A 27765-nucleotide genomic window follows, 5' to 3' on the forward strand; every position below is an offset into this window, starting at 1 on the left:
CACCTGGATGGCTCTTCTCCTTTTCCCGGCTCCCTTCACAGGAACACCCGGGCTGAAGGAGGCCCCGCCCCCGGCCCCGCCCCGGGGCGTGTCCGGAAGGGGGCGTGGCCAGCGCCGCCCGTCGCCGCGGGCCGGGCCGGGCCGGGGCCGCCATCGCCGCCATGGCCTGGGGCGCCTCGCTCGCCGAGTGCCTGCGCGAGTGGGAGGAGCTGCAGGACGGCTACCAGCGCATCCAGGTACCCCCGGGCCCGGGGCAGCGCCGCGGCCGCCGGCACCCCGGCAGCATCCCCGGCGGGCGCGGGCTCCGCGCTCCGGGCGCTTCCCCCGTGGGGTCCGAGCCGGGTGCTCGGGGCAGAGCAGCGGGCGGAGCGGGGTGCCCGGTGCGGTGCCCGGTGCGGTGCCCGGCCCGCCGCGGCCGTGGCGGACACTCGGCTGTGCCGGTTCCCGTGGCAGGCAGCGGCGGTGCCCGGCGTGGCACGGCCACCGAGGTGCGCGGATGCTGCCGGGCTCCGATCGCTCCTGCGAGCGCGGCCGGCCCCGCGGGGACAGCAGAGCCGCGCTCCGGAGCGCCTCAGCCCCGCCACCGCCGGGAAGGTGACCGCTGCCGGAGCTGCTCCCAGCGCTCCGTAATCCCCCCGGAGGAGCGGGCACGGTGCAGCTCGCCCTGGGCCGCCCCGGGGAAGGCTGGCCGCCGCCCCCCGCCGCCGCTCGGGTCACTCGGAGCGCTGCGCCCGCTCCCTCTGCCCGTCCTTCCCCCCCGAGCGGGGTGAAGCGGATGTCGCTGCGGGCACGTCGCTGCTGTGCCCAGATCTGGGGCAAGGGAGGCTTTGAGAAACCTCCTCTTGCTCCATAGGGGTTGCGTGCATGTCCCGGGTCGCCCACTTGGAGCCCTGAGTGCGGCCGCTCAGCGCCGGCGCTTCCCTCCGGACACTCCTCCCGCCCTCGCTCCTCGCCCAGGCTCTCCCGTGCTGGCACGGCTAAGGACTTGTCACAAAAGCTCACACTTCACTCCAGAGCCAGGAGGAGGTGACTCTAGGTGGCAGCAGGAAAGCTGGATGGTCAAGCAGGGAATGTCCTGGGATAAATCAGGGGCATAAATCACTGCTGTGGAACCGGGACTATCTGGGATCTGTTCCCTCCTTGCCACTGTTTGTCACCAGAGGGAGAAGGTTTCTCTCCTGTGCTCTTGGTTTCACCTTTCTCCTTTGGGAACAACTTTTAAGATCTGGCGATCAAGTGGTTGATAAGAGCTGCAGAGGTTAGAACTTGTTTGTGCCAAGGTCTAGTCCAAGGGTTGTGTGAAACAGCGTGTGGAGGTGGCACTCAGGCTGCTGTGGCCGAGGTCAGGCTGTTCTCCTGCTGGACAAGCAGCAGCAGCATTGATCCAGCAGCTCCCTCCTTTCCCTACTAAAAATAGTGGAGAAATGCACCCAGGCTCGTCCAGGTGTGGCTGGGTTACGGGCACTTGGCTGCAGCCCTGCTGGGAGCCCTTCCCCTTTGTCCAGCTCACGGCCAGGCTCCTTGCAGCTCCCCAGGGATGCTCAGGTGGAGCCCCAGAGCCCCGAGCTGGGAGACCTGGGGGCACAAAGAGCTGCTCATCCTGTCCACTGGTACCACAGCTGTACCCTGGCCCACCCCGTGTTCATTCCCAAGGCTTTCCTGTCTGCCGTGGGTGTCCTGAGCACAGGAATATCCTGTGGATAGCCTGCTTGGGACTGGGGCTGGGCATCCCCGTGGAAGCAGGGCTGGCTGCAGGCTGTCCCCAAACACATGTGGCCTTCTGCAGCCACCCCATCTCTCACCCAGCAGCAGCGCGGGTGAAATTAAGGACATTTTTTAACAAAAGCATCACAGAGGGCCCAAGGACAGGGGTGTCTGGGCAGGCAGCTCTAACACATGCTGGTCTCTCCTTCCCAGGACAACCACAGGCTGTACAAGCAGAAACTCGAGGAGCTGACCAAGCTGCAGGATGGCATCTCCAGCTCCATCGCCAGGCAGAAGAAGCGGCTGAAGGAGCTGTCACTCTCCCTCAAAAAGTGAGTGACACTTGTGCTCTGTGACAGCAGGGGGGGAGAGCAGCACGGACAGGGCTGCTGAGGCCCCCTCACGCCTCAGATGCAAACCTCTCTGCAGCCAGGGGCTGTGGGGAGGCTGCTCTTCCCCAGCCCCCCTCTCCTGTGCCTTGTTTGCAGTTCAGGGGTTTTGTGGGTACCATGAACTGCTCCCCTCCTGCACACAGCTCTCCCCATCCCTCCTAAGGGTGAGAGACCCATCTGGCCTCACCTTGCTCCCTTCTCGAGCAACATCACTGACAGAGGAGCTCGCCCTGCAGATGGAGTTGTGGACTTGCCTCCCATCCATCTTCCCTGTCCTTGGGGTGTCCTTGCCCCAGTCAGTCACTTGTGGAGTGCCAGCACGTGCTGGTCATGTCACAGAGGCTCTCCTGGTGCCAGTGCCTGTGTTTGCTCCCCAGATGCAAAGGCCAGGCGACTCCCGAGCAGGAAGCATCCATCCAAGAGACCCAGAGCCTGATTAAAGAGAGGCAGAACGTGTTCTTTGAGATGGAGGCCTATCTGCCAAAGAAGAACGGGTGAGAAGGCACCTCGGCTCTGGGAGGGTCACCAGGGCCAGCCTCCACATCCCTGTGGCTGGAAGGCTGCAGCACACACCCCAGAGCTGTCACCCTGCACCCAGCGGTGTCACAGCTGTCCTGCTCCACTTGGGCTCCCCAAGGACACCTGGGCAGGAGCCAGCAGTGCTGCCCCTCACTCATGGCCTGCTCATGGCCATCACCCACCCCTGTACAGTGGTTGTGCCCGAGGGAAGCCCTGGTGAACACCCCAGTGCCTGTGGGAGGTGGGGTGTGCTCCCCCACCCGTCCCCCTGCCCGTGGGAGGGGATCCAGAGGGTCTGTGCCTGCCAGCTCCGAGTGGAAGCACCTGGGGGCTCATCCCTGGTGGCACAGGAGGGGACAGCTCCACAGGCAGGCCCTTGTCCTAACGCTCTGCTCTCTCCCCAGGTTGTACCTGAGTCTGGTGCTCGGCAATGTGAACGTGACACTGCTCAGCAAACAGGCCAAGTACGGCCCCTCCTCGCTGCTCCTCTCATTTTCCTGGCTTGGCATCCCCTTGGCACCAGAAGCAACAGCTGCTCCCAGGCAGACACGGGGCTGGCTTGGCTCACCTGGTGTAGATTCCCTTCCTGAGCTGTTTTCTGCATCATTTCCTAAGAATCAAATCCTTGGCTCCCCCTCACATTCCTGCTGCTGGGCTGGGCTGGACCATTAGTTCTGAAAAGTTAATGGGATCCTCTACAGAAGCCATGTCTCTGTTTCCACTGTATTAGGAACTTGCAGGAAAGACAGACAGTGGCTGGTCCCCTCCTCTTCCCTTGGGGAGCACCAGAAGTTGGTTTTGGCCCCTCAGAGCCTTTGCCTTGCCAGAGATGCCCAGCCAGGGGCCACTCCCCTCTCCCTCTGTTCCCCAGTCCTCCCCCTGGAGATGTGTGCACATTCCAGTCTGCCCATTTCCCCCACCAGGGTCACCCCCCAGGCTGGGGTGGTTTGGGGTGCCCAGATGTGTCCCAGCTGTGTGGAAGCAGACTGGTGTGCCCTGTTCTCAGAAATACCCCCAAGGCAAGGTTCTTCCTGAGTGTCTCCAGAGGTTCCCAACAGAACATCACTTTTCCCAGCCAGATGGGATGGGAGGACACAGATTTCCAGCAGCCCCTCGCTCCAAGCCTGTCCTTGTGCTTCCCTGCAGGTTTGCATATAAAGATGAGTACGAGAAGTTCAAGCTCTACCTCACCATCATCCTCCTCATTGTCTCCTTCTCCTGTCGGTTCCTCCTCAACTCCAGGTGAGTCTGGCTTGGTGCAGGGCAGAGATTCCTCCCAGAGCCCCCCTGCCCTTCTCTCCCATCCTGGAATATCCAGAGCTGAACAGGAGATCCTGCTGAAGCCCCTGGAGGTGGGGTGGCCTTTGTGGCTGCATGGCCGTGGTGGGCAGGGGGAGCAGTTGGAACCCAGGACATCCCTCTGGCTGCCCTGGATGGCTCCAGACCTGGGCAGGGGGCCGGGGAGTTCTGGCAGGACACCAAAGACACTTGGGATTTTGATCTTAACCCATGGAGCAAATTACCAACCTTGTATGAAGAATCACAACTCACAGAAGTTTGAGTAATACTGAATTAATCACCGGGTGAAAAATGGAGTTTTGGGGATGTTATAGGGGGTGTAGGAGGCAAGATGGAGGGACATGGGCGTTGTCCCATGCTTCTTCCTTCTTCTTCCTAGCCTCCATCTTCTGGGTGATGATGGCACATTTAGATTGGCCTTAAGTAGAAGGAGACAGTCTAACATAAGTGATAGGTATTGGGAAATAATGACAAATAAAGTATATGTAACTCATAGTATAAAATGTAGACACCAGCCATGGGGCAGCCAGCGTGCCCTTGACAGACCTGCAGATCAGACCTCTGCGGGTCTGAGAGAACATATTTTAGATAATAGATACTAAACAACCTTGTGAACCAGAGCCGAAGAATCCCAACTCTTTCTTTGGCTGTCGGGCTGGAAAAAGGGACTCTCAGTCATCCTGGCAGCAGGAAACCCGAGAGGGAGCAGCTCCCTTCCCTTGGGGGTGTCCCTCGGGCTGTCACCGTGCCTTGACACCTGCTCTGTGTGACCCAGGGTGACAGACGCCGTCTTCAACTTCCTCCTGGTGTGGTACTACTGCACCCTCACCATCCGCGAGAGCATCCTCATCAACAACGGCTCCAAGTGAGTGCCCCGGGCCCGGGCAGGGGCTGGCTCCTCTGCAGGGCTGGGGCAGCAGCTCCCTCCCACTCAGGCTGTGGCAAACCCTGCTGGGAGTGCAGCAGGATCCTCCCGAGCGGGGGCGGTGGGAAGGTGGAGCTGGAAGGGCCCCGGTGCTGCCCTGCCCCGAGGCCCTGCGTCCTGCTCTGAGGCATTTCCCAACAGCCCTGGGAGCTCTGGGCTGGCTGGGGCTGGGCTGCTCCACTCTGCAGGCTGCTGATGTGACAGTGCTTCTCTGTGTCTGCCCTCCAGGATCAAAGGCTGGTGGGTTTTCCATCACTACATCTCCACCTTCCTCTCAGGTGTCATGCTGACGTGGTGAGTCTGTGTCCCCTGTCCCATGGTGGGGCTGCCTGGGCTGTGGGACAGGCAGGGCTGGCTGTCCCCTCCCAGCCCCACGTGCCCCAGCCAGCACTGTCTCTCCACAGGCCAGATGGGCTCATGTACCAGATGTTCAGGAACCAGTTTCTCTCCTTCTCCATGTACCAGAGTAAGTGCTGGGACAGGGACTGACCCCCGGGTGCTGAGAGTGCCTGCAGAGCTCTGCAGCACATGGAGACCTGGCTGCAGCTCTCAGCTCACCTGGCAGTTCCCTTGGCCTGGGAGGATGGTGCTGAGGCTGGAAGGTGATCCCTGGGCAGCTCCTGAAGCAGCCCTGCTCTCCCTGCAGGCTTTGTGCAGTTCCTGCAGTATTACTACCAGAGTGGGTGCCTGTACCGGCTGCGAGCGCTGGGAGAGAGGCACAACATGGACCTGACTGTGGGTGAGTGGGATTTCCCCCTGCTGGTGACCTCAGGCTGGTGCTCAGCTCACTGGGAGCTGTGGGTTCTACTGAAGGAAATGGTGACACTTTGATTTGAGGTCACTTTCAGCAGTGGCAGCAACAGTGAAAGCTCTAAGTGAAACCAAAGCTCCCAGAGCAGCATCTCCTGTGGGCAGCACCACCCCACAGGACCCACAGGATGATTGTCCTGCTCTGCTGGGACCACCAGCCCACAGCTGGCTCCTTCAGGATATGAGGTGGCAGTGGATGTGGCTCTGGGCATCCCAGGTTTGCCCAGAAGCTCCTTCAGACATGACACATCCCTCCAAACCCCAGGCACTGTGGGCTGTCACCTCCCCAGCCCCTGTGACACCGAGGGCAGGGGCTGAGGGCCAGCTGCACTGGAGCCCAGAGCCCTGTGTTGGATCAGGGGTCCCTGCCACTGTCCCCTGCCAGTGCCCACAGTGAGGCTGGAATGGCAGGAGCTGCTCAGCCAGGCACTGTGGGCACTGAGCCTCCCCTGGGCTCCATCCCCTCCCCAGCCCATTCCAGGTTCTCACAGAAACCTTCATCCTTTGCAGAGGGCTTCCAGTCCTGGATGTGGAGAGGCCTCACGTTCCTGCTTCCCTTCCTCTTCTTTGGGCAGGTGAGGCTGCCCTGTTCCTTGCAAGATGCCAGAGCCTCGGGTGGGAGTGGGATGTGCCACATTCCCAGCTGTGCTCGGTGGCCTGGAGATGGCACAGAGCCCACAGGCTGCCACAGCCATGTGATGTGGATGCTTGGGGCAGGGAAGTGCTTCCAACAAGTGCTGAGCCTCTCCCTCCAAAGCACCCAGCACGACTGGGGAAGGGAGGTGGGGAGGGGCTGGGGTGGTTCTGCTGGGTGCTGTGCTGAGAACCCTTCCAAAGCCTTTCCAAAGCCCTCCTGAGCTCCAGCTTTGAGCTGCTGCTGCAAGGATCGAGCCTTCCTCAGTTGGGTCATTGAGGCTGGTGGACAAAGGCTGCTCTGAGGCTCCCTGAGGCCCCTGGGCTCCAGCTGGCCTCAAACAGGGGGGATGTCCCAGCTGGGCTCCTCTGGGAACGAGCCCTCTGTCCCTGAGCCTGGATGGGTTTCACTGCCCCACACGGGGTCGGTGTGGGGTTCATACCCAGAGGGAGCAGCTGGACAGGCTCCAGCCTGGGGCTGAGCCTCTGGAAGCAGCAGCAGCTGCCCTCAGTCTCCTCTCCTGCAGTTCTGGCAGCTCTACAACGCCATCACCCTGTTCCCTCGGTGTGGGGTTCATACCCAGAGGGACAGGCTCCAGCCTGGGGCTGAGCCTCTGGAAGCAGCAGCAGCTGCCCTCAGTCTCCTCTCCTGCAGTTCTGGCAGCTCTACAACGCCATCACCCTGTTCCGCATGCTGCAGCACCCCGAGTGCAAGGAGTGGCAGGTAAGGAGCTCCCGGGGGGCCCTGGCGGGGGGCCCAGGCAGGGCCTCTCACTCCATCCTCTCCCTCACTCCATCCTCTCCCCCCACAGGTCCTCATGTGCGGCCTCCCCTTCTCCATCCTCTTCCTGGGCAACTTCTTCACCACCCTCCGTGTCGTGCACCAGAAGATTCAGAACAAGAACCAGGACACGAAGGAGAACTGAAGTGGGGCACTGTGGGGGCCTGGACTGTTTCTGCCCTCTGGCTCCATCCCCAATCCCCATCTCCTCAATTCCGTCCGGACTCTGGTGTCTCTTGCCATTCCTTGGAGGCCTGGGTGTGGGACAGAGCCTGGGGCCTGCTCCTGGACAGTCCACGTGCTCAGCACAGGGCTGGGTCCGTGCTGGAGTCACCCACCTGGAGGCAGGAGCAGCCTGCACCTCCTGTCCTGGCTGCCTTCCACACCCAGCCAGCAGGGTGCTTGGGCCAGCCGCTCCCCTCCCTCTCACTGGGATGTTCCCTGGCTGCTGGTGCTCCTCACTGGGACAGGGCAGCATCCAGGGACTGCCTCCCACAGCTCCTGGGGTGCTGGGGCTCCCCCTTCCCCCCAGCCCTGCAGCCCCTGGTGTTGAGGAGCTGGGGCTGTGCACAGCCCTGATCCCAGCCCAGCTCCTCCCTCGCCTTCAATCCACAGGGAAGGGGGGGCTGGGGCACGGGAGGGTGGGAGCAGGAGCTGGGGCTGTGCAGCTCCTGAGGCTGCAGGTGTGAAAATAAAGGGAAGGAGCTGCCCTGGGGCACCGGGACACTCTGGGATCTGCTCCCACACTCTGCTCTGTGGCTTTGGGTCAGCAGGAAGGGGGGTCCTGACACAGCCTCCCTGAAAGGAGGGTGGAGGTGGGGGGCAGTAGGACATTTGTTACAACAGGACAAGAGGAAACAGCCTCAGGTTTCACCAGGGGAGCTTTAGATAGATGTCTTCACAAAAAAGGGTTGTCTAGCCCTGACAGAGGCTGCCCAGAGCAGCTGTGGAGTCACCAGCCCTACAGGGATTTAAAAGCCATGTAGATGTGGCAGCTGGGGACATGGTTGAGTGGTGGGTTTGGTACTGCTGGGTCAAGGGTTGGACTCGATGGTTTGGAGGGGCTTCCCAGCCTAAATGAGCCCATGATTTTAGGAAAAGTCATCTCCCTGTGCCCTTCCACCAGCCTGAGCTGCGGGGGGTGCTCCCTCCCATGGCATCCCAGGCTGTGGCCACCAGCAGAACCTCAGTGTCCCTGGAGGTGGGGAACAGACACCCTGCACCAGCTGTACCAGCACCGGGAGCTCTGGAAGAACCAAAGAGCAGGTTGGGCACAGCTGCACCCCAGTCCAGAGCCCCCCACTGCCATCCTCCCTCCCCCCACAACCCAGCACTCAGGGTAAGGGCTACCCAGAGCTGCCACCACATCCCCAAATTTCCTCCTGGTTATCATCCATTGCTCCTCCTGCCTCCTTCTTCCCTCTGGCTGAGCAGAGAGAATGGAGGAAGCAAACTCCAGACACAGGATTTTTATTCCAAGGGCAAATGTATTTAAATAATTTACAATCATTGGACAGCCTGGAAGTCTCGGGTTTCTGTTGTTGTTTTTTTGGGGGTTTTTTTGTTTTGTTTTTTTTTTTCCATGCTTAAATCACAATGTTCAAAATAAAAACCGTATTTAAAAAATGACCATACATGGTGTGAGGGAGGGGCTGGGCTCAGGGGAGCAAGCAGGGCCCCCACGGCTGAGACCCCACCTCCCAATCCTGATTCATCCACAGGGAGAGGAGCTTCCTGCTGGTGCTGGAGCGAGGGCAGGCAGCAGGAATGGAGCAGGATCTGCTGCTGGGGCCACGGCACAGCTCTGTGCCCAGAGCCAGCTGCCAGCCCCACATCCCAGAGCTGGGCAAACAGGGGTGGCAGGAGGGAGGCAAAGCTGCAATCCCAGCCCCAGCACAGCCCCTGCACCCCTCTGCTGCCCCTGCAGGCCAGGGTGGGCTCCACCCCGGGGATAAGGCAACACCTGGTGTCCAGGGAAGGCCTCCCTGGCAGTGTCTGTCCCTCGTGCCCCACAGTGGCTGTGTCCCTGATGTCCCTGGCCTCAAGGCAAATGCTGGTGCCACGGGGTGCACCCTGAGGTGCCGGTGACACCGCAGGTCCTGGACAGCAGCCTGAGCTACCCCCCTGCCCCTCTCAACCCTTTCCACCCGCTGGGGCTGCAGAGGCCCAGGAAGGGTTGGGAGTGACACCGGGGTAGCCGTGGGCTGGGGACGACACCGTCACCCAGAGCAGTGGGCGAGCAGGCACCTGCCAGCTCCCCTGGCCCACGCCTGGGGACCTGATCTCCCCCCGGCCCCGCCAGCCCCGCTCTTAGCTCCACACATCCAGGGAGTAGCGGCCCTTTGTCATCAGTTTCTTTACATAGTCCACGGCCTGGGGCTGGCTCATGTTCCCAAACTCGGACACGATCTCGTAGAAGGTGTTCTGCACGTCCCGGGCCATGTTCCGGGCGTCGCTGCAAACAGGGGTGAGTGAGACACCAGAGCACAGCCTCAGAGCCCTGCCACCTCCCACTGGACACACACAGCCCAGCCCCTGCCCTCCTCTGAACCAGGACAGCATGACCCTCCCAGGGCTTGTAATGCACAGCTGGGGAAACTGAGTCACGCTCCTTTTCCTGAGAATTGCCCCCAAATCCCCATCCTGCCCCCAGCTTACCCACACACATAGATGTGAGCCATCCCCTCATTAACCAGCTTCCAGACGTTCTCCTTGTTCTTCTTCAGTAAGTGCTGGACATAAACCTGGCAGGAAACAAGGTGGGAGTGAGGAGAGAGGAGCAGAGCCCCCACACCACAGACTTGGAGAGGGAGGGAAAGCAAGGCTGTGCTCATGGCTCTGGGAGACAGGGCAAGTGCTGGGTGCTCCCGCCTGCCACGAGAGTGATGGTGGGCAGCTGGCAGCAGGAACAGTGTGGTACCTTCTCAGCCTGGTCCCTGGAGAAGGCCACGTTGAGCTGGGTGAGGGCTCCCTCCTTCTGGAAGCGGGCCAGCTCCTCCCGGTACAGGTAGTCCTCGTGCTCGCGGCGGCAGCCGTAGTAAAGCACTGTCTCACCCACCTCCTTGCCTGCAGGGTCACACAGCCCCCATCAGCTGGGCCCTGCCAGCCCCTGCCCTGCCCCTTCACAACCTCCCCTTGTCCTGACACCCCCAGCCTGTGCTCTCCCCCACCCTGGGCTTGCAGAGCAGCACGATGGTTGCTGGTTACAAGGGGAAGCTCAGGACTGATTCTCAGTAGTGCCCACAAGCTTTAGAATCAAGTCTGAGTGGCCAGACTGATTATTTGGAGGTGTGGTGGTGGCAGAGGTCAGAGAAGTGCCCCAGGTCTGTCCACCCCCAAACACCCTCTGTGGCCAAGAGAAGGACAAAGGACAAAGAACCCTTGTGTGAACAAAACCGCTCAGCCCCGTTCACCCCGCCCCAGCACTCTGCTTTTGGCTGGGCCCACCAGCAACAGGAGCAGCAAAGGAGGCACCAAGTGCCCCCACAGAGCCCTGCAGCAGCCCCAGCCCCTGGCCCTCACCCTGCTGCTTGAGCCAGGCGCGCTCCTGGATGAAGCCGATGAAGGGGGCGATGCCGGTGCCCGGCCCGATCATGATCACGGGCGTGCTGGGCTTGAAGGGCAGCCGGAACTGCGACTTGCGCACGTACATGGGCACCAGGGAGCCGCTCCCCTCCCGGGCAGGCGCCTTGCCCCTCAGCCAGTTGGTGGCCACCCCTTTGTTCAGGCGGCCCGTCTTGGTCTCGTACTCCACCGCCACGGCACAGATGTGGATGGAGTTGGGATGGACCTGCAGGGAAGAGATGCTGGAACCAGGCAGAGGAGGAGCCCCAGCAACCCCACGCTGCTTCCTTGTGCTCAGGAATGTGGGAGAAGTTTAGCCTCATGTTAACCTTGGGACAGCTATTCCTCCCTGTGTGCTCCTCACGGGGCTTCTGTCCTCAACTCATCATGGGACCGCTGAGCTTCCCTGGAGGTTGCCAAGAGGGACTTTTGACCAGCCCCTAAAATGCCACCTTGCCAGGCAAAGAGGAGCAGGGCTCCAGAGAGTGTGGTGGTATCAGCACAGCACTGTCCACAGACCCTGTGGGAACCTGGGCTAACTCCATGCATGGAGATCACTAAATCTGCCCCTCTCACAGCAAATGGCACCAGGAGAAGCCCCCCATGCCCAGCTCCCAGCTGAGGGGAGCTGCAGCTGAAGAGGTCCCTCCACAGCCACGTTCCCTGCTGGAAGCACACCCACCTTGGAGGAGGAGGCAATGGAGTAGTAGCGGGCCTGCAGGCGGGGCAGGAGCTCGCAGAGGTGGTCGATGGGGGGGCGCAGGGAGGGCATGTCCTGCAGGATGGCCAGGATGTTCCTGCGGGCCTCCACCACCCAGCTGAGGTACAGCGCCTGCGGGCAAGGAGAGCACAGGCATCACAAGGGCGGGCCAACACCCCCTCGGCTCTCTGGGTGCTTTTTGGGCATCCCCCAGCCCAGGGGGAAGGGCAGGCTCCCACCTTGCCCTCAGCAGCAGACGAGGCCATTTTGCGGAGGCGCTCCTGCTCGCCGGCGTCCGAGGCGTACTGGGCCAGCTCGTAGAGGACGTTGGTGCGGGGAGGGTTGGTGATGTCCAGGTAGTAGGTCAGGGCTGTGCGGTACGACGTGGGGCAGGGGAAGGGATGCTTCTTGTTGGATTCCTCTGGAGAAGAGGGAGAGAAAGGAAAATTTAAAATCATCCACCTCAGGCTGTTGTGTTCAGAGGTTTTGTGCCGGCTGCTACACACACGGTGAGGGCTGGAGACAAGAGCACAGTGGGTTTCAGGGAGGAGAGAGCAGCCTGTGGAGAGAGCCCCAGCTCTACACTGAATCACCACCCTCCCCAGGCAGCTCCATCTGCCAGTAGCCCATTTTGTGTTTCATAGATGCTGCCTGAAAGTTTAGCAGCAAAAACAACACCCTGTGCTCCCCAAGGGCTCCCTGCCCTGAAATGTGCACGCACAGTCCAGCAAACCCCCAAGCTAAGCAGGGGGCTGCCCTCCACAGCTAATTTGGCCTCAGGCACTTACACCTCCATCAGATCTGGCCTCAAGAGTGTCCTTAGGCTCTGTCAGCCACGTACAGCTGTGCCAGCAGTCAAGGCTGGAGCCATTCCGTTCAGCCTTGAGAGGTCCATAAGGGACAGGAATGACAGCACAGGACACTGCACGGGAAGCCACAGGCTCCAGCAGTGCCTTAAATCCACTTTGTCTCTAGGAACCAGGAGCTCTCTCAGGCTTCTGGGCCAGCACAGCTGCTGCCCAGGTCTGGCTGTGCTGCTCCAGGACTGTGATGGGCAGCAGCTGCCATCTCCCCCTGCCAGAGGCTGGCTCTGCTGGGAATGCTACCCAGGAGGAGCTCTTTGGATCAGCACAAGTGCTCCCTGCTGGCAGTTCAGTCCCCAAGCCTGTGCCTCCTCCCAGGACTGAATAAGAGCATCTCATACACTCAGGGCCCTGAGGGGCTCCAGGGCTGCTGAAGGATGCTCTGGTGGGCTGATGCTCTGTAATCAGGAGTGTGCTGTTACATAATTTGTTGTTGAATGGGCTCACCAAGCACATTTCACAAGTGACCCACTTCAGCTGATCTCAGCACACAGGCTCTGAGCCCCTGCTAAAACAGCACAACACTGAGAGGGGTGTGGCACATCTGGAGGTGCCCCATGGGATCTGAGGGTGAAGGACAGAGGCCACAGCTGGAGAACTGGAGACCCTCAGGGGTCATCCCTACTCACCATCCAAGTTGTTTAGGGACATGACAGTGTCCAGGTCCGTGGCCAGGATCTCACCAATCTGGTTCACCAGGGAGGAGTCGTTGGCTGGGTACACAGCCACGTGGTCCCCAGACTCATACCTGGCACAGAGCAGCAGGAGAGCACATGGAACACCTGCACCACTCCTCAACCACCCCCAGCAGCTCAGCCAGAAGACAAGGGGGCTGGTGCAAGAGGCAGCAGGACAGCACTGAGGTCTGATGCACAGGACCTGCACCATCAGGATCCACAGAGCCAGCAGTGACAGCAGCAGTGACATTGTGGGACAATGGTTTCCCAGGGTTTTTACAAGGCATCTCCCAGGTTAACAGCAGTTTTGCCAGAATTCCAGCAGGGACAGGTCAATTTCCCAATAGAACAGAGCAAAGCTCCTCAAAACCTCTGCAGTGGCTATGTTAAGCCACCTGGATTCATGACTTCCTAACAATTTAATTAATTCAAGCCACTGAGAGGGTTCTAAGAACAGGGCTTTATTCCCCCTATGCTCATAGACCTAAACCAGGCAAATACAGGCAAGAGCAATCCTCAGCTCTCCCTTCTCTCACAGCTCAGCTGCCCTCTCATTTACTGAGTGACTTCTAGAGAATTCCTGCATCTAAACCAAGCAAATACAGGCAAGAGCAATACTTCTCCCACAGCTCAGCTGCCCTCTCATTTACTGAGTGACTTCTAGAGAATTCCTGCAACTGGGAATGCTCAGGTAGGACAGGGATGTGGGATGGGATGGACCCAAAGCAGTGCAAGAGCTGGGAGCAAGTCCTGACAGGGGGTACCTGGTACAGAAGTCCAAAGGGGCAGTGTTAAGGAGCAAGGTCCCCTCCTAGGTGCTGCATGAGGCTGGTGCCACACCCTTGTTCTTTGCTGCTGACAAAACAGAGGAGCAGTCTCCCCCAGGGAAGTACCTGATTTTGGAATTGGAGATATCCAGCTCCAGGTGCATCAAGTGTCTCTCCCCACCCTCGTTCAGCTTGCGGTTCTCCGTGACCTGAGCCAGGAAGGGGTTCTTGGCATCAAACGGGCTGCAGGGAAACACAAAGGTGTCCAGGGATTCCCTCCTGCAGGCTCATGGAGCTCCCTGTACCCAGGCATGCTCCCTCTGACTCCAGAGCAGCTCCCATGATTGGGTTCCTGTTCCAAAGCACACTGCACCACAGCACAGACCAATTTACAATCTGCTGTTCCCCACACTGGCACAGAAACAGATCATGATCCTGCTGCTCCCCACACTGGAACAGAAACACATCATGACCCTGCTGCTCCCCACGCTGGCACAGAAAACAGATCCTTTTCCTTCTCTGCACAGCCTAGCAGTCAACAGCTTCTGTCCCATTAAGGACACATGACAGAACTGGATTGGAGGCACTGTCACATTTCAAAGAAATATTTCAGGCTGGAATTAATGTTTAAAGCTCATTTCCCCCCAGCAACACTGCCAGCAGGCATCATGCATTGGCCACTGCAGGCAAGGAAAGGCTCAGGAGAGATGCTGTGGATGTACCAGCCAAACAGCACACGTGAGCACAGCCATCTCCTCACCACGAATGATTCATTAATTGGGGAATCTCAGAGTCCCAGTGCAGCTCTGAGCCCATTTCTCTCGGGCAGAGACCTGCTGTGCTGCAGGAGTGGCACTGCCTGCACAGCAGGTGCTGTTACAAACAGCAAGGAGCCACCAGCCAAGGGCTGCCCCAGGTACAGCCTGCCCAGGGGGCTTGGCACTCACGGCTTCTGGTTCTCGTAGCTCTTGAGTCTGCCCATCTCCCCTGTGTAGACTTTGTTCATGTTCACATCTGTGTGCACCACCAGCTCGTACTGCCGGATGCTGGGGGAGAGAAAAGAGAAAAAAGTTAAACTGATCCCACAGGGTACAGCTGGAACCATCATCTCCTCTGCTGGATTTGCTGCAGCTCAAAAACAAATGCAAATTCCACCCCTTTGCCCCTCTGGAGACATGAGGGAGCAGGCAGACTCTGCAGAAAGCCCAAAGCAAGGACAACCCTCAGCCTCCCTGGAGCCCCAAATCCAGCAAAGCCAGTCCCAAAGGAACCAAAGCCATCATCTCCCCACTCAGAACAGGAATCCAGAGCGGGGCTCAGACTCACACCAGGACAGGCTCAGGCCAAACAGCCCCACCCACTGCTATACTTCACTCACTGCTATACTTGAGTCTGGAAGGGAAGGCAGTGCAGAGGAAAGGAACAGCAACCCAGGGCTGATGGCACAGCCTCCAGTCAAGGTGGCCAGACTCTAACACCTAGGAGGAGCTGCTCCCAAACCCACGCCCAGGGCTGATGGCACAGCCACCAGTCAAGGTGGCCAGACTAACACCTAGGAGGAGCTGCTCCCAAACCCACCTGGACTCTTCTCCTGTAGCCTCCACCCCGAAGTGCTCACACACTGCTGGCCAGAACTGCTCTCTCCAGGTGATGAAGTCTTCTTCCAGGCTAACCAGGGCAGAAAAGAGAGTCAATAACACAGCCCCATTCCCAGAGAAGCCACCTGAGATCCCTGTGCCCTCCTCCCATCACTGTAGGAAGAGGTATTTGCCTTAGAGCCAGGCACCTCTGGTACCTCACATGCCCACAGATGACCAGGAAAGCACCTGCAGAGCACTGAGGGGGAACTGCTGCTACACCAGACACCCCTCCCTCCCCCAGCTCTGCCAAGGAAGGCTTTGTTATTTAGGCTCAGACTTAAACTCAGCTCCCCGTTGTACATCCCTGGCATGAGGGGACCTTCCTAAAAGGTCAGTATTCCACCATGGCACTGCTTATTTTTCCAGGCTCAGAGCCTTCCACACAGGTCATACCCCTCCCACAAGGCCCTGCAGACCTTAGAGGTAGAGCCACAGGTTGATGGAATGTTCCAAGGTGCTCAGATGAACACAGAGAGGTAAAAAAAAAAGAAAATATCATTGTCCAAGATGGAAAATTGCTGCCTCCCACCATAAAACACCTCCCAAGGAGATTAACCTGCCTCCCTAACTGGGATGGATGAATTTATCCACAAAGGCTGCAGCAGGGCAAAGGCAGAGGAGGCTGCAAAGCCTGCTCCAGTTGCACCCATGGACATTTAAAGTTGAGGTGGGATTTCCCAGACACAGGATCCCTCAGGACACTCCCTGTGCACAGGGAGCTGATTGTGGGAGACACAGCAGACATACACACTCACAAACATGTCAACCCCACAACAAGCCCTGTGGAGCTTATTTCTGCCTTGGTAGTGGAGCCAATTCCCTGCCAAGGTCCCTTCCAAGATGCTTTCAGCCAGCTCTGAGCAGCCCCTCAGCCCAAGGCACTCACTTGCCATCGTCATCTCCCAGCCCCAGCTCGAAGATGCGCTGCGCTCCGAGCTCCTCCAGCCTCTTGTCCACGTACTTCCCCATGGCATTGAAGTGCTCATAGGTTTTGTTCCCCAGCCCAAACACCTGGAAGGGAACACTCATGAGCACTGAGAAGCAGGAGGTGGACTTTCCCCATCCATTTGACACCCTCTGGCCAGGTATCACCCCACAAAGGATGAAGAACAAAGACAGTGAGACCTCTCCCAGCTCCCCCATCAGCTCTCCAGTAAGAATCTATCCCTGGAGAGTGTGTGGTCAGGAGGCATCAGCACCTCCCCTGAGCCTGGATACACTTCCAAGAACTCCTGCACATCTCCTTGTGGGACCAGTAAGAACCTGGACTGCCTGGAGGCCCATTGCTGGCCTTGGCCTCCCACAAACCACACAGTAAAGAAATCCTTGCTCACCACTTCACACAAAGTAGCCTCACATCTCCACCAGAGGATTTTACTCTCATTTGCAATATTATGCTGCCTAAGGAATTTGGCCAGGGTTTAGGTGAGGTGGTTGTTTCTCAGCCAGTTATTCAGCTCAGCACTGGAAGAGAGCTACACTAAATCCAAGTGATTTAATTTGTGGGAGAAGATCTGGCCCCAGGCTGCTCAATTAGCTTCTGAAGAACAGCAGCAGCCTGTAGCTCATTTACAAACCTGTACTCAGTGCCTGCAGGGCTGTTTGGGGCTGTTTATACCAGGAAACCCTGATGATTTAGGGAGTGGAGAGCAAACTTTGACATTTGCATTCAAGGCCTCCAGAAGTACATTTGCTGGTGTCCACAAAGCCTGGGCAGGAGGACAGCAGGGACCTCATCCCAGACAAGGTGTACAAGGCACAGACATCGTGCTGGGCCTTTCCCCAAGCCACTCTGGAGGGCTCTTGGCCTTCCTGCCCAAATGCAACCCAAGAACTGGAATGGGGACACTTACTGCAAACCGGAGACCCGACAGGTCGGCATCAGCCTCCTGCAGCCAGTCGTAGAAATCCTGGGCATTATCTGTGGGATCCCCCTCTCCATAGGTGGCCATGCAGAACACTGCCAAGGACTTGTCAATCTCAGAGAGGCGACTCAGGTCTGACTGCAAGCAGAGGAAAGGAGGAATCTTCAAGGATCCCACACTGTGGCTGCTGGGCAGCTCCTATTCCCACAGCGTAGGTGTGCAAACAGCACCACGTGTTTACAGAAGGGGTTGGGAAAGGCCAAACCCACCCCAAATGGCTGGGAAAATAAAGGAAACCACCCTCACTGGACTGCAAGTCAATATTTCTGCTCCATCAGAAAGAAAAGCAATGGGATTTTCCATGCAAGGCTTTAAAGGACCAGGAGAATGTAGAATGGCAAGTACCAAACCCACACCTGAATCTCTCAGGCTGATCTTTTCCCCCCTAAGTGACACAACTGTGCCTTGGCCAGGGTCATTGGGGTTTTTTAGGGGGCACTGAAAGGTTGTGACTATCCCAAGGCTGCTCAGGGCTAAATTACCAGGTCATACTCCTCTGGATCTGCTGCCATGCCCCGCAGGCCGTAGCGATGGGCATCTTTGGCGAGGCGATTGGCAAACTCCTCTGCTGTGCCCGTCTGGGAGCCATAGAAAACCACTATATTTCGGCCCTGCAGAGAAAGAAAAATCCCTTTTAAATGGTGATTAGTCATTTGGCAAATGCATGGATGAAGCACAAAGGAAATGCCTGAGATCAGGAATCCTGGATTGCAACCTGAAGGCAAGCAGGAGTCTGCACTTGAGCAGGACTCCAAGAGCTTGGCAGAAAACTCAGGGCTGAGCTGTTAATGAGAACATGACTCTTGCCACTCTCAGAGGGGAGATTCAGGTCAGACTAAAACCCAAAGCAAAGAATAAACTTTCCAGATTTATTCTCAACTTCGAGGCTGCAGCGTGACTCCTGGAAACAGGGAACACCCTGGATGAGAATGCAGAACTTGCCAAAGGCTCTGGGCAAGTGCCTAAGCACCAGAGCTCCTGCTCTGCTGCAAGCCAGCTACTTTGACTTTGAAGTAGAATGGAAACTCATCCAGCCCTTGCTTCCTCTTGTGTCCACAACAGGAGAGTCAAAAGCTGACAGTTCTGTGCACAATTCCCATTGCACAGCCAGTTTGGGAATCAACCACACAGATAAATAACTGCCAGCCAATGACTTCAAAGTGTCTGCCATTTCCCTTCTGACTTTGATCTCATATTACATGATTTTTTTCCACCACTGAATTTTCACTTTAATTTCTTCTCTAAGAACAACTCTCAGGCACAGACCAAGAGAGCTATTCCTGGCTGCTCACACAGCCTTCCTCTCTGCAGCAGCCATGTGTCTGTATCCAATCCTCCTGCTGACAGTTTCCAGAGGAAACTGGGATGGACATGAGCTCCCCCACCTTCCCAGCACGCCGTGGAGGCAGAACCAGCAGCTTACCGTCTTCTTCATCTTCTCAATGAAGCTGCTGTCTCTCACTGGAGCTGCTCTGAAAGACAGGAGGAACCTCTTTTCAGATGAGAACATTCATTTTTGAGGTCAGGAATAAGCAAGTGGGAGAAAAGTGGCCTCCCGACCTCAGGGAAGTTGCCCAAAAGGGTGTGAATCTCCACTGACCACTGTTACTCACCTTGTCCCAGATGCCTATTGCTCAGCCACAGGGCTTCTGCACACAGCCATGGAGCAGGGACTTGGAGCAGAGGGGAAAAGCTGAGCTCCTCCCTGGCCCCCATCAGTGAATCCTCCCATGGGAAAAGCCCAGGCACACAGCCCTGCCCACCAGGAAACCTTTATCAACTGCTCTGAGAGGTTTCACACTGAGCAGGCTAAAGGCTCACAGGAGCAGGTCTGCAGATAAGTCTCAGAGGCCAAGCCATGGTTTCAAAGAAGGGAATGGAAAACTCCCTCCCTTCCCACACCACCATGGGCAGGCAGGATCAGTCCTGAGCCATGCTCCCCAGGGCACATCCCCCAAACCTGAAGTCAAACAGGGCTAAAAATCAGCTGTTTCTACCTCCAAACAGCATGCCAGCCATGAGCCCCAGAGCCCTGTGGAGCAGGCACACACAGCTGATCAGAGCCACAGAGCTCCCAGCATGGCCCCACTGCCAGCCAAGGTCTGGTGGAGCTCCTGCCATGCTGGGTTCCTGTTCCAGGATGGATCTGCTGCACAAAACACTTGCATTATTGTAGAGATGTGGCCTTCCCTAGCTTGGAAGGGGGTGAAACCCCAGCAGAGCCAGAAACGTGGAGGTGGGGATTCACACAGCTGTGGCTGCCCTGTTAGGGAGAAAGCCAGAAGAGCTTTGCTGTCCTTAGCACATCTTTGGATTTTCAGTGTCATGGAGTGAAAACAGCCCAGCCCTGGGGACCCTGGGAACCTCACAAGCAGAGGTGACCATAACTACAGTCAGGTTAGGTGCTGGGAGCTTTTCAGAGCAGGCCAGGCCAGAAGCTCCCCTGCTGTCCTCCCCCCAGCTTTGGTAGCAGCAGGGATGAACGTGGGACCCGTTCCCGTTCCACAATGGAAAAATGCAAGGCCGGGTCTCCTGTGGGAAGAGAGAAGCCTCCAGGCAAAAAACAAATGGTTTTGGCTCCAGCCCATGAGAGAATATGAAGAGTTTGCTAACAGTTTCCTCAGCTCTGTAGCCCAGAGGGAGGGATCCTGAGGATGTGCCGAGGCATTTGCGGAGAGCACACACACGCAGAGCAGCAGGGTGGGGGACGTTCACAAAACATCCCTTCCAGCACCCCTTGCTACCCAAAGGGATCAAGGAGCTCCACAACTGGGCCTGACAGCTCTGAGCACCAACAGGCTCATACAAAAGACAAAGCACACACAAAGGACAAGCAAAGCTGACCCCAAAAAGCTCCCCAAGGCAGCCGTGCTCCCAGGAGAGCTGCTTCACACCCCTGCTTGGCTCTCTCAGCAGTTAACAGCCTCCCCAGGTTGTCATTTGTCCCCTGTTGGGAACTGGGATATCACAAATAACTTAAGGGAGCAGCCTCAGCCCTGCCCAGTCTGCAGCCAGGACAGGGGCTCAGGAGAGCTCTCAAGACACAGCTCTCACTTAGTTTTTGTCTCCTTGGTGAACTTCTTTAATTCCTGCCCTCTGCAAATGAGATCAAATTAAAACAACTGTTGGTTTAACTACTAAACAAAATGCTTTTAAAGGAGGAGAACAAGAAAAGTTTTTAGATCCTTTCAACGAGCTCCCTTTGGGAGAGAAAAGGGAGCAGCACATGGAGCTCGTCCGTTTTCAAAGGAGGCAACCCTGCACTGAAGTGAGTGCTGGAGAACAGGCTGTGGCTCAGATACAGAAGAAATAATGAGCCTGGCTTTGGAAAAAAGGCTACACAACTCCCTGAAATTGCTTCATCAGGGTGGCCTGAAAATCTGAGCAATGAAAACACACAGGCACCAAAGGCAGAAACTACACACATTTTCACTGCTCTGCCAGGGAAACTTGGAAGAGAAAGTTTGTCCTCAGCAAGGACTGCTCTTACAGCTCAAGGTAGCAGCTACAAGCACTAGAAGCAGCACTGGGTGCAGGGAAGGGAATTAAGCCCATTGTCAGAGCGAGCCTGTAACTTGTACAGCTCTCCCACCTTGGTGAGAGCCCACAGCACAAATGACTCCCAGGGCTCTCTGTCACTTTGGTTTCAGGAGAAAGAAAGGACAGGGGAGGAAGCTTCCAACAGCTCAGCAAGAATACAAAAGTCTGTCTCAGCTGAACACCTCTCCTTCAGAAAGCTCCTGCCCCCATGGCTTTCCTGCCCAAAGCACAGATGCATCCAGAAGTGAGGAAGCAGCCTGGATGCTGCACAGAAACTGAGCACCGGCAGCAGCGTCTCTGCTGGAGCAGCCTGCTTCCAAGCAGAGCCTCTCCCCTTCCTTCCCCTCCTGCTGCAGAGGGAGGAGGCACCCACTCCACCCAGCCTGGGAGCTGGAAGGACCCCACCAGCCCATCAGGCAGAGCAACTCACCTGGCCACGGCCGGCTCTTCCCGCGGGGCCGAGTACACACAGCCCATGGCAGGGCAGGGAGCAGGCAGACAAAGAGTCCAGGGCAGCTGTGTCTGCAAAGGGAGCTCTGGGGGGACGGATCTAACTTAGCTCTGGAGCCACAGGCACACAGGCCTTTCCATTCTGCTCCTCCCAAGCATCAGCCTTTTGTTGAGGAGAAGAGAGCCGGCACAAAAGGTCCCGGCACGGGTCATAGCAGGAGTGGTGCCGTCCACCCCGATCCTCGTGCTGGGGCTTTGGAAGTTACTGAGTGGATCTGCGCAGCCCTGAGAAACTGCAACATCTGGCAGCAGTGGCAGAAAGGAATTAGGAGTGGAGAATGAAACCTCCCAGGATCCTCTGCAGCACACGTCCCTCTCCCATCCGCACGGAGCAGGGCACGGGACACAAAACCCTCCCCCAGCCTCGTTCCCCTGGAAACTGTTTATATCACAGCTGCTTTTATATACTCTTTTATGAAAAAGAAAAAAAAAAAAAAAAGCTTGATGCTGTAGCTGAATGAAACGATTCCAGACACTGCGTGAGCAATGCTTCGGGTAACTATGGCAGTGCCATTACGGAGGCAGCTCAAAGGAGTTTGTTTTCCTCAGGATCCTATTAAATTAAATTAGAGATGGTCTCTCTCACACACACAGGCAGCAGAGAGCTAATCAGGCTGAGGACTTGGAGCAATTCCTGCCACAGGAAGCCCTACAAGTACCAGGGAATGGATTTCTGCATAGCTGCAGAATAGAGATAAGCCAGTTTCTGTCCCAAACAATGTTAACGAGGGGGAGAGAAGGGAGAGGGTGACACTCAGCATACCAATGCCTGTCCCACCTGCATCTCCCCAGGATCACTGTCTGCAGAGTGGGGACAGGAGAAGGGAAAGAAATCTGTGATTGAGAAACTTGCAGAGGAGGAGCAGCCAAAGAGCAAAAATAAATTCCTGCATTCCCCAGCAATGGCCCTGCGAGGAAGTGCCGTGGCTGCTGCTGATCCAGAGCTGCTCTCCCTAACGACATCTGCAGAGCAGGCTGCAGGGAGGGCTGCTCTGGTGGTTTTAATTAAGTCTGAAAATGGTCAAAACACAAGCAATGCTCAGTCAGTGGGATCCCAGCCTGGCCCACACACACGTGTCACATGTCACAGGTACAGGACACGGCGCATGCAGGAAACACTGCATGTGCTGGGTTCTGTGGAACTTCAGGGGAGGAAAACAGCTCCACTTGGCTTAAGGGTAAAGATCAGCAGCCTGCTCCCTCTCTGAGCTGTGGCTGAACCTGGAGATGCATTGCTGGGGCACGATCATGATGATTCCCGGGCCACGCAGAGAGAACCCAGCTCAGCTGCCATCCAGACCAGGGCACCTCAACCTCACATCTGCTCTCCCACAGTCAAGGGCAGTAACAACAGTGGCACTTCCTTTGCAGACCCTGCTGAGCTGACATGGTTTGATGAAGGTGTGCTGCTCCCAAACACCCAGAAGGGCACTGAGGTGCTGGATGCTGTCTTTAGGTCAGAGACTCTGCTTGCACTCTTCAGCATTGCAAACACATTGCTAAAGCAGCAGCCACTGTGATGTGTCTGAATTGTTATTTAGCACCTTCATCCTCCAGTGTTCTGAGGCTGACACTGGGGGACCAAAGTGACACAACTGAAACCATCATCCAATGCCATCAGATAAAGCAGTTCAGGGCACTTTGGCAGAGCTGCAGAGAATGAGCTGAAGAAATGCAACCCCTCTAAAGGTCAAGGCTCTCCACTCCAGCCAGAGACAGCCCCACTGAGGCCTCTCTGCCTTCACGGGTCTGGGACAGCTTCCCTGCACCCCCACATCCAGCCAGCCACAGGCACAGGCTGACAGTGGGACCCTGATTTGCTTGTTCATCAGAAAGGAAACTCCACCCCAGACTGAAGGATTACAGGAGGGAAGGAAACCCAAGGCTGACCAAGTTTGTTTTCCCACTCATTTTCCTCCCACTTCCAGGCATCCCATAAATCCCAGTGCAAAAGCTGCAGGAAGTCACTGTCTCTGTCCTGAAGGATGGATGTGCCACCAGCCACAGCCTTGGCTTTAGGGTCACACTGCCCTCAGACCAGCTTGATGACCACAGCAAGGCTGCAGCAGGGTACAAGGAAAAAACACTCTAGAGCCTCCTCTCACTCTGCACCTGCCTGGCTGACCCTTTTCCAAAGTGCAGCTGTGTCAGACAACTTGCTGAACAACCTCACCTCTCTAATTATCAGCAACAGGAGATGCTGCTATTCCACATCTCCCACTAGGAACAGTTGTTCCCTCTCTGCTCACAGGGACAGAGAAGGCAGCACAGACCCCAGAGGGGAAAGAAAGTGCCCGTGAGGCAGCTCAGAGCCAGGACCTGCAGCCAGGCTGGGATGGAAGCCCATGTGCTGAGGCCCTGCAGCAGAACAAGGTGGTAACACACAACCAGAAGTCAAAACTTCCCTGCAAGGTCACCACAGCCTCTGGAAGGGCTGCACATGATGGGCTGTAGGTGGAATCAGTCACAAGGATGGGGAGCACGGGAGCCCAGGCTGTGCCATGGCAGGATCCAATTTCAGATGCACAGTGCCCTTTCCCCAGCCAGCTCAGCTCTACTGCAGCACAGCCATTCTTACAATCCCCAGAGGCAACCACGTGCACTGACACACAGCCCTGGCTGGCAGGCACGGCAGGGAAAGCACCCCAGCAATCCAACAGAGCACATTCCCAAGGTAAGGCTGGCTGGCACAGGCAGCTGGGCATGTGTGCACCCATCTGCACAAGGCACAGCCAGGGACACTGCTGCCCTTTAAAACCCTCCCAGCCAGAAAATGTACTTTCCAACCTCCTGCAACAGCAGAAACAAAGAATGAGCTAAAAAATCCAGCAGAAAACTGAAGTTAAGTTTGGAATGTGACTGGGGCAAGGAACAAAATGCACCCAGATCTCCACCTGTGTGGCTCGTTCCTGGCCCCAAGCCCTTTGCAGAAGACAGGGTGGAACAAAGCTCTCTCTCCAAATCGAGTCTCCCACTCCAGGGGTAACCTGGTATCAAAAGCCAAACATGTTTTACAGGAGCTGCCAAGCAGCTCATCCCAGGAACTATCTCCCAGCTCCCCAAGACTATTCCTTTCCTTCATAGCCAAGGGCAGATAAAATCTCCAGTAGGAAACCTGTTTAAGAGCAAGCAACCTTTCTCCAGATTTACCTAAACGTGACTTTTATCAGAAAACACCGATAATAAAATCCTTCAAGAGTTTTGAAGTACAACCAGAGGCTTTCCTGCCTTGCTTAGGAAAGGCCAGTTCCTAATTTGGGCCACACGGTGGGGCAAGGCAGAACTGCAGCCTGGCTCTTCCACCGGGATTTCTGCGCTGTGAGCAGAACCCACAGCAGCGAGGGCACAGAAACGCCCCCTCACCGACCTCCCACAATCCAGCTGAGCCTCCCAGAACCCACCACAAGCAAGAGAGAAAAGCTCCACTAGAGCCACAGAGCCTGAGAGCTGTTACTTACACTGACTGCATTTTGGGGAGCTCAGGCACTTCCTCCTTTTTCTTGCGGAAGAAGAACCAGTAGGTAAAAAGTCCAGTGACGAGGGAGATGAGGAACACGTCTGTCATGCTGAAGAGAGAGTCCTGCTGTGCAGTGCTGTCAGCAGCAGCCATGGTTGGGTCCATGCTGGGCTCCCCCATGGCAGTCAGAGGCACTGTGAGCAAGGAAAAACAGTGAGCACCAGGCAGCCACATGGGACAGCATCAAAGCACACACAGAAAATGAGTTTTGCTTTACACTTAGGCTTAGGAGCACAAGGCTGCCCAACAACTCTTTGGATAGAGGCCTTGCATCACAGCTCTTCAAGGTTCTTCTGTGCCCCAAGGTATCCCACCAAGCTTCTCCTTCCTGTTGTATCCATGCTGATCCAGCTGAGGGAAAGCTGTTTGTGCCTTCCCTCTGCCAGCAGCATCAGAGCAGCCCCTGACTCCAGCCAAGGAGCCAAACCAGGCTCCTGCTGACACCCCAGCAACACCCACCAGGGACTCATGGCCCTCACTAAAGCCCTGACTCACCACACATCCCCTGGGGTGTTACTGAGGGATGACCCCACTCTTCAGTCACCCCACAGATCTGGGGCTTCCCCCCTCCTTCCCACAAGGGGACAGGATGCCCTGGCCCCACTGCTGTGCTGATAAACCACAGAGCAGGACTGTGGCACCAACCCCCCTGAGCATCCTCCCAACAGGTTGTTACAACACAAATGATGAGTATTTCTGATTTACTCCATTGCAGATTGGATTTACTATCCATCTCTCCCTGGCTTCCCTTTGGCTTCCCAGTCCCCTCCATGATCTCCCCCAGTTTAACTTCCATCTCCTTGAACTGCTCCTTTACACTTACCAAGGCAGAGTTTAAGCAATTTGGGACCTGCCCACAGCCATACCCAGGGTCTGTGGTGGCAGGAGGATGAACACCCAGCCCTCAAATAGCCAGGCAGCCCCATGGCCCCTGTCCTTCCCCTGGGAGCCACCCATCCCTCCCTCCCTCCCACTGCAGTGCCAAAGCTCTGAACTCCTCTGACCCTAATCCACATGGCAAGATTATCTTCCGTACATGCAAGGACACACTCTGTCCAAATAAACAGATAATTAACTCTAAACTTGATTTGGAAGGGCAAAGTGACTCTCTTTGTACTTGGGCACCCTGCCAGCCCAGGAGACCATGGACATTTGAACTTGCACTCAGAAAAGTGACTCAGAGCTGTAGTGTGTCACAGGAGGGAGAGGATTTCTCAGCCATGGCTGACAAACAAAAGTGACTGAAGTTGAAGGTTATGCTAATAATTCAGGAGCTGGGAAGAGAAGGGAAGGTGATGCTTAGGGAGCACTAATGAGGGAGACTGGGTACAACCTTCAGCAGAGATCAACCCCTTGTTGTTACCCCCACAAGGGCAGTCCAGCTCCAGACAACACACAGCCCTGTGCCACAGGGCAGCAGCCATAAAAAGCACCCTGTGGAGCACAGGGAGAAGTCCACAGCCACCTGGCAGTGACCCTGGGCAGGTACTCTGGCAACCCAATCAGTGCTCAGCCCCACAAGAAGCTTCATTTGGTGGAGAACTTGGCAAGTAACTGTTACAAAAAGCAGTAAAACACCACTGCAAAGCTCCCCGTTAGGTTCCCACAGAAGACACCAAGGCAGGGTGCTGGAGGAAAAATAAGTGATGTGACTGCAGACAAGCAAATTGCACATTCCTCTCCACCAGACAGGTCACCCTGTCCTCCCTCCCTGCAAAAGACTTTCCATGGCTGGATCCTGGAGCCAAGCAAGAGCTGGATGTTACTTCTGTACAACTGTAGACTAAACTGTTAGTTAAAGCCTCCACAACTGGGGCTTAGTTGCCAAAAAGGCACAGCTCCCAGGAGGATCCCTCCCCTCCTCCTTATCTGGTTCCAGTAAATCACCAAGGAGCTGGTCTGGCAACTAGCACCAAGGGAATATGCTGGTGGGGGAAAAATGCTGCTGATTTATTGCTTTTATTCCTGATGAAAGCTCAGAAATTGTAATTACAAGCTCTTCTCCTCTTCCCCTCTGCCACCCAACCTGTAGGAATTTCAGCCAATTTCAGCCAAAACCTGCCAGTCTTCAACTCACAGAGTTTTGGGGGTTTGGTTCTTGCCATCTCACTCCTCACTTGAACTCTCATTACATCTCAGGGCAAAGAAGCCCTGAGTGGTCCATGATTCCTAGGGAGCCTCACCTGCTGCCTGTGCACAGCACAGCCCAACTCTGCAAAGAGAAGGAGGAATCAGTGCCCAGACAGAGGCAGGAGCAAATATCTCCAACCCTGCAAGGTAGCTTGGTTTTTTCAGCAGCAGTTTCATCGCCCAAATTACACAAGGGTGGACAACTCCCCTCACACAGGGCAGTGATGGCCATGTCAGTAAAATACCCTCAGAACAGCCTGTCTTTCACTCACTCTCCCTGAAGATCCCAAGGCACATAAGGCAATGACAAACCTTTGCTCAGAGGAAGCCATGAATAAACACAAGGCTGATGGAGACCACACTGAGCTGGTTTGGGGCAGCAGCTGCAGCTCTGCCCCTTCTGAGCACCAAACCCAGCAGCAGCTGAGGCCTGGCAAAGGCTCCTTGCTCAGGACACAGCAGCCTCCCTTGTCACCAAACCAGACATGTTTGTGGTGAGCAGCACCTGGCCCACAGCAATTCCCAGCTCCAGACAGCTCAGACATGGATATTCATGAGCTGCCCTGTGTGGGCAAAGAATGAGGGCAAGAACGAGCCTGTGCTCTCCTCAAAGCCAGGTGAGGGCTTTGTCTCCAGCCAAAATTCAACTCTGTGCTCAAAGCAGCTCCCAGACCAGAGGGGTTTGGCTTTCCCAAGCCTCCAGAGGTGGTCTGCTCTCCCAGGCAGTGCTGCCCTGGAGAGAGGCATCCTCGGGGAGGCAGCTCCCAGGAATGCAGCCTGGGGGGATGTGGGGGTGGAAGCTGGGCTATCTGCTTGCCTTGACCACACTGCAGCTCTCCAGGGCTTCAAAGGGGAGCCCTGCAGCTGCA

General features: G+C 56.6%; 2 protein-coding genes across 3 annotated transcripts in view; one reads left to right on the plus strand and one right to left on the minus strand.

Moving 5' to 3' along the window:
• Positions 1-79: 79 nt before the first annotated feature.
• TMEM120A (transmembrane protein 120A) lies at positions 80-8587 on the plus strand. Its single transcript, XM_039720955.1, has 12 exons — positions 80-236; positions 1918-2036; positions 2474-2590; positions 3020-3079; positions 3762-3857; positions 4690-4779; positions 5068-5133; positions 5244-5305; positions 5486-5578; positions 6160-6224; positions 6938-7006; positions 7095-8587. Exons 1-12 carry the CDS (start codon positions 162-164, stop codon positions 7206-7208), a joined length of 1026 nt encoding a protein of 341 aa, XP_039576889.1. The 5' UTR covers positions 80-161; the 3' UTR covers positions 7209-8587.
• Positions 8531-27765, minus strand: part of LOC120507834 (NADPH--cytochrome P450 reductase) — a 28924-nt gene continuing 9689 nt past the window's right edge. For both annotated transcript variants that reach the window (XM_039720953.1, XM_039720954.1), the window contains exons 3-17: positions 24708-24900; positions 18623-18671; positions 17682-17810; positions 17128-17277; positions 16161-16285; positions 15213-15302; positions 14582-14680; positions 13761-13877; positions 12820-12938; positions 11567-11748; positions 11310-11459; positions 10586-10853; positions 9984-10129; positions 9722-9807; positions 8531-9518 (exon numbers count right to left, since the gene is read on the minus strand). In XM_039720953.1, coding sequence (XP_039576887.1) covers positions 9374-9518; positions 9722-9807; positions 9984-10129; positions 10586-10853; positions 11310-11459; positions 11567-11748; positions 12820-12938; positions 13761-13877; positions 14582-14680; positions 15213-15302; positions 16161-16285; positions 17128-17277; positions 17682-17810; positions 18623-18671; positions 24708-24886 — 2034 coding nt within the window. In that variant the 5' untranslated portion in view covers positions 24887-24900 and the 3' untranslated portion in view covers positions 8531-9373. The remainder of the gene's footprint in view (positions 9519-9721; positions 9808-9983; positions 10130-10585; positions 10854-11309; positions 11460-11566; positions 11749-12819; positions 12939-13760; positions 13878-14581; positions 14681-15212; positions 15303-16160; positions 16286-17127; positions 17278-17681; positions 17811-18622; positions 18672-24707; positions 24901-27765) is intronic.

The sequence above is a fragment of the Passer montanus genome, unplaced genomic scaffold (assembly GCF_014805655.1).
Source record: "Passer montanus isolate IOZ18808 unplaced genomic scaffold, ASM1480565v1 scaffold44, whole genome shotgun sequence".
NCBI classification, from domain to species: domain Eukaryota; kingdom Metazoa; phylum Chordata; class Aves; order Passeriformes; family Passeridae; genus Passer; species Passer montanus.

Bases quoted from the DNA above. Each gene is read 5' to 3' on its own strand.
- TMEM120A (XM_039720955.1), top strand. From the start codon at position 162: ATGGCCTGGGGCGCCTCGCTCGCCGAGTGCCTGCGCGAGTGGGAGGAG. The intron at 5,306-5,485 runs GTAAGTGCTGGG...CTCTCCCTGCAG, and splicing joins CTCCTTCTCCATGTACCAGA to GCTTTGTGCAGTTCCTGCAG. The intron at 6,225-6,937 runs GTGAGGCTGCCC...CCTCTCCTGCAG, and splicing joins CCTTCCTCTTCTTTGGGCAG to TTCTGGCAGCTCTACAACGC.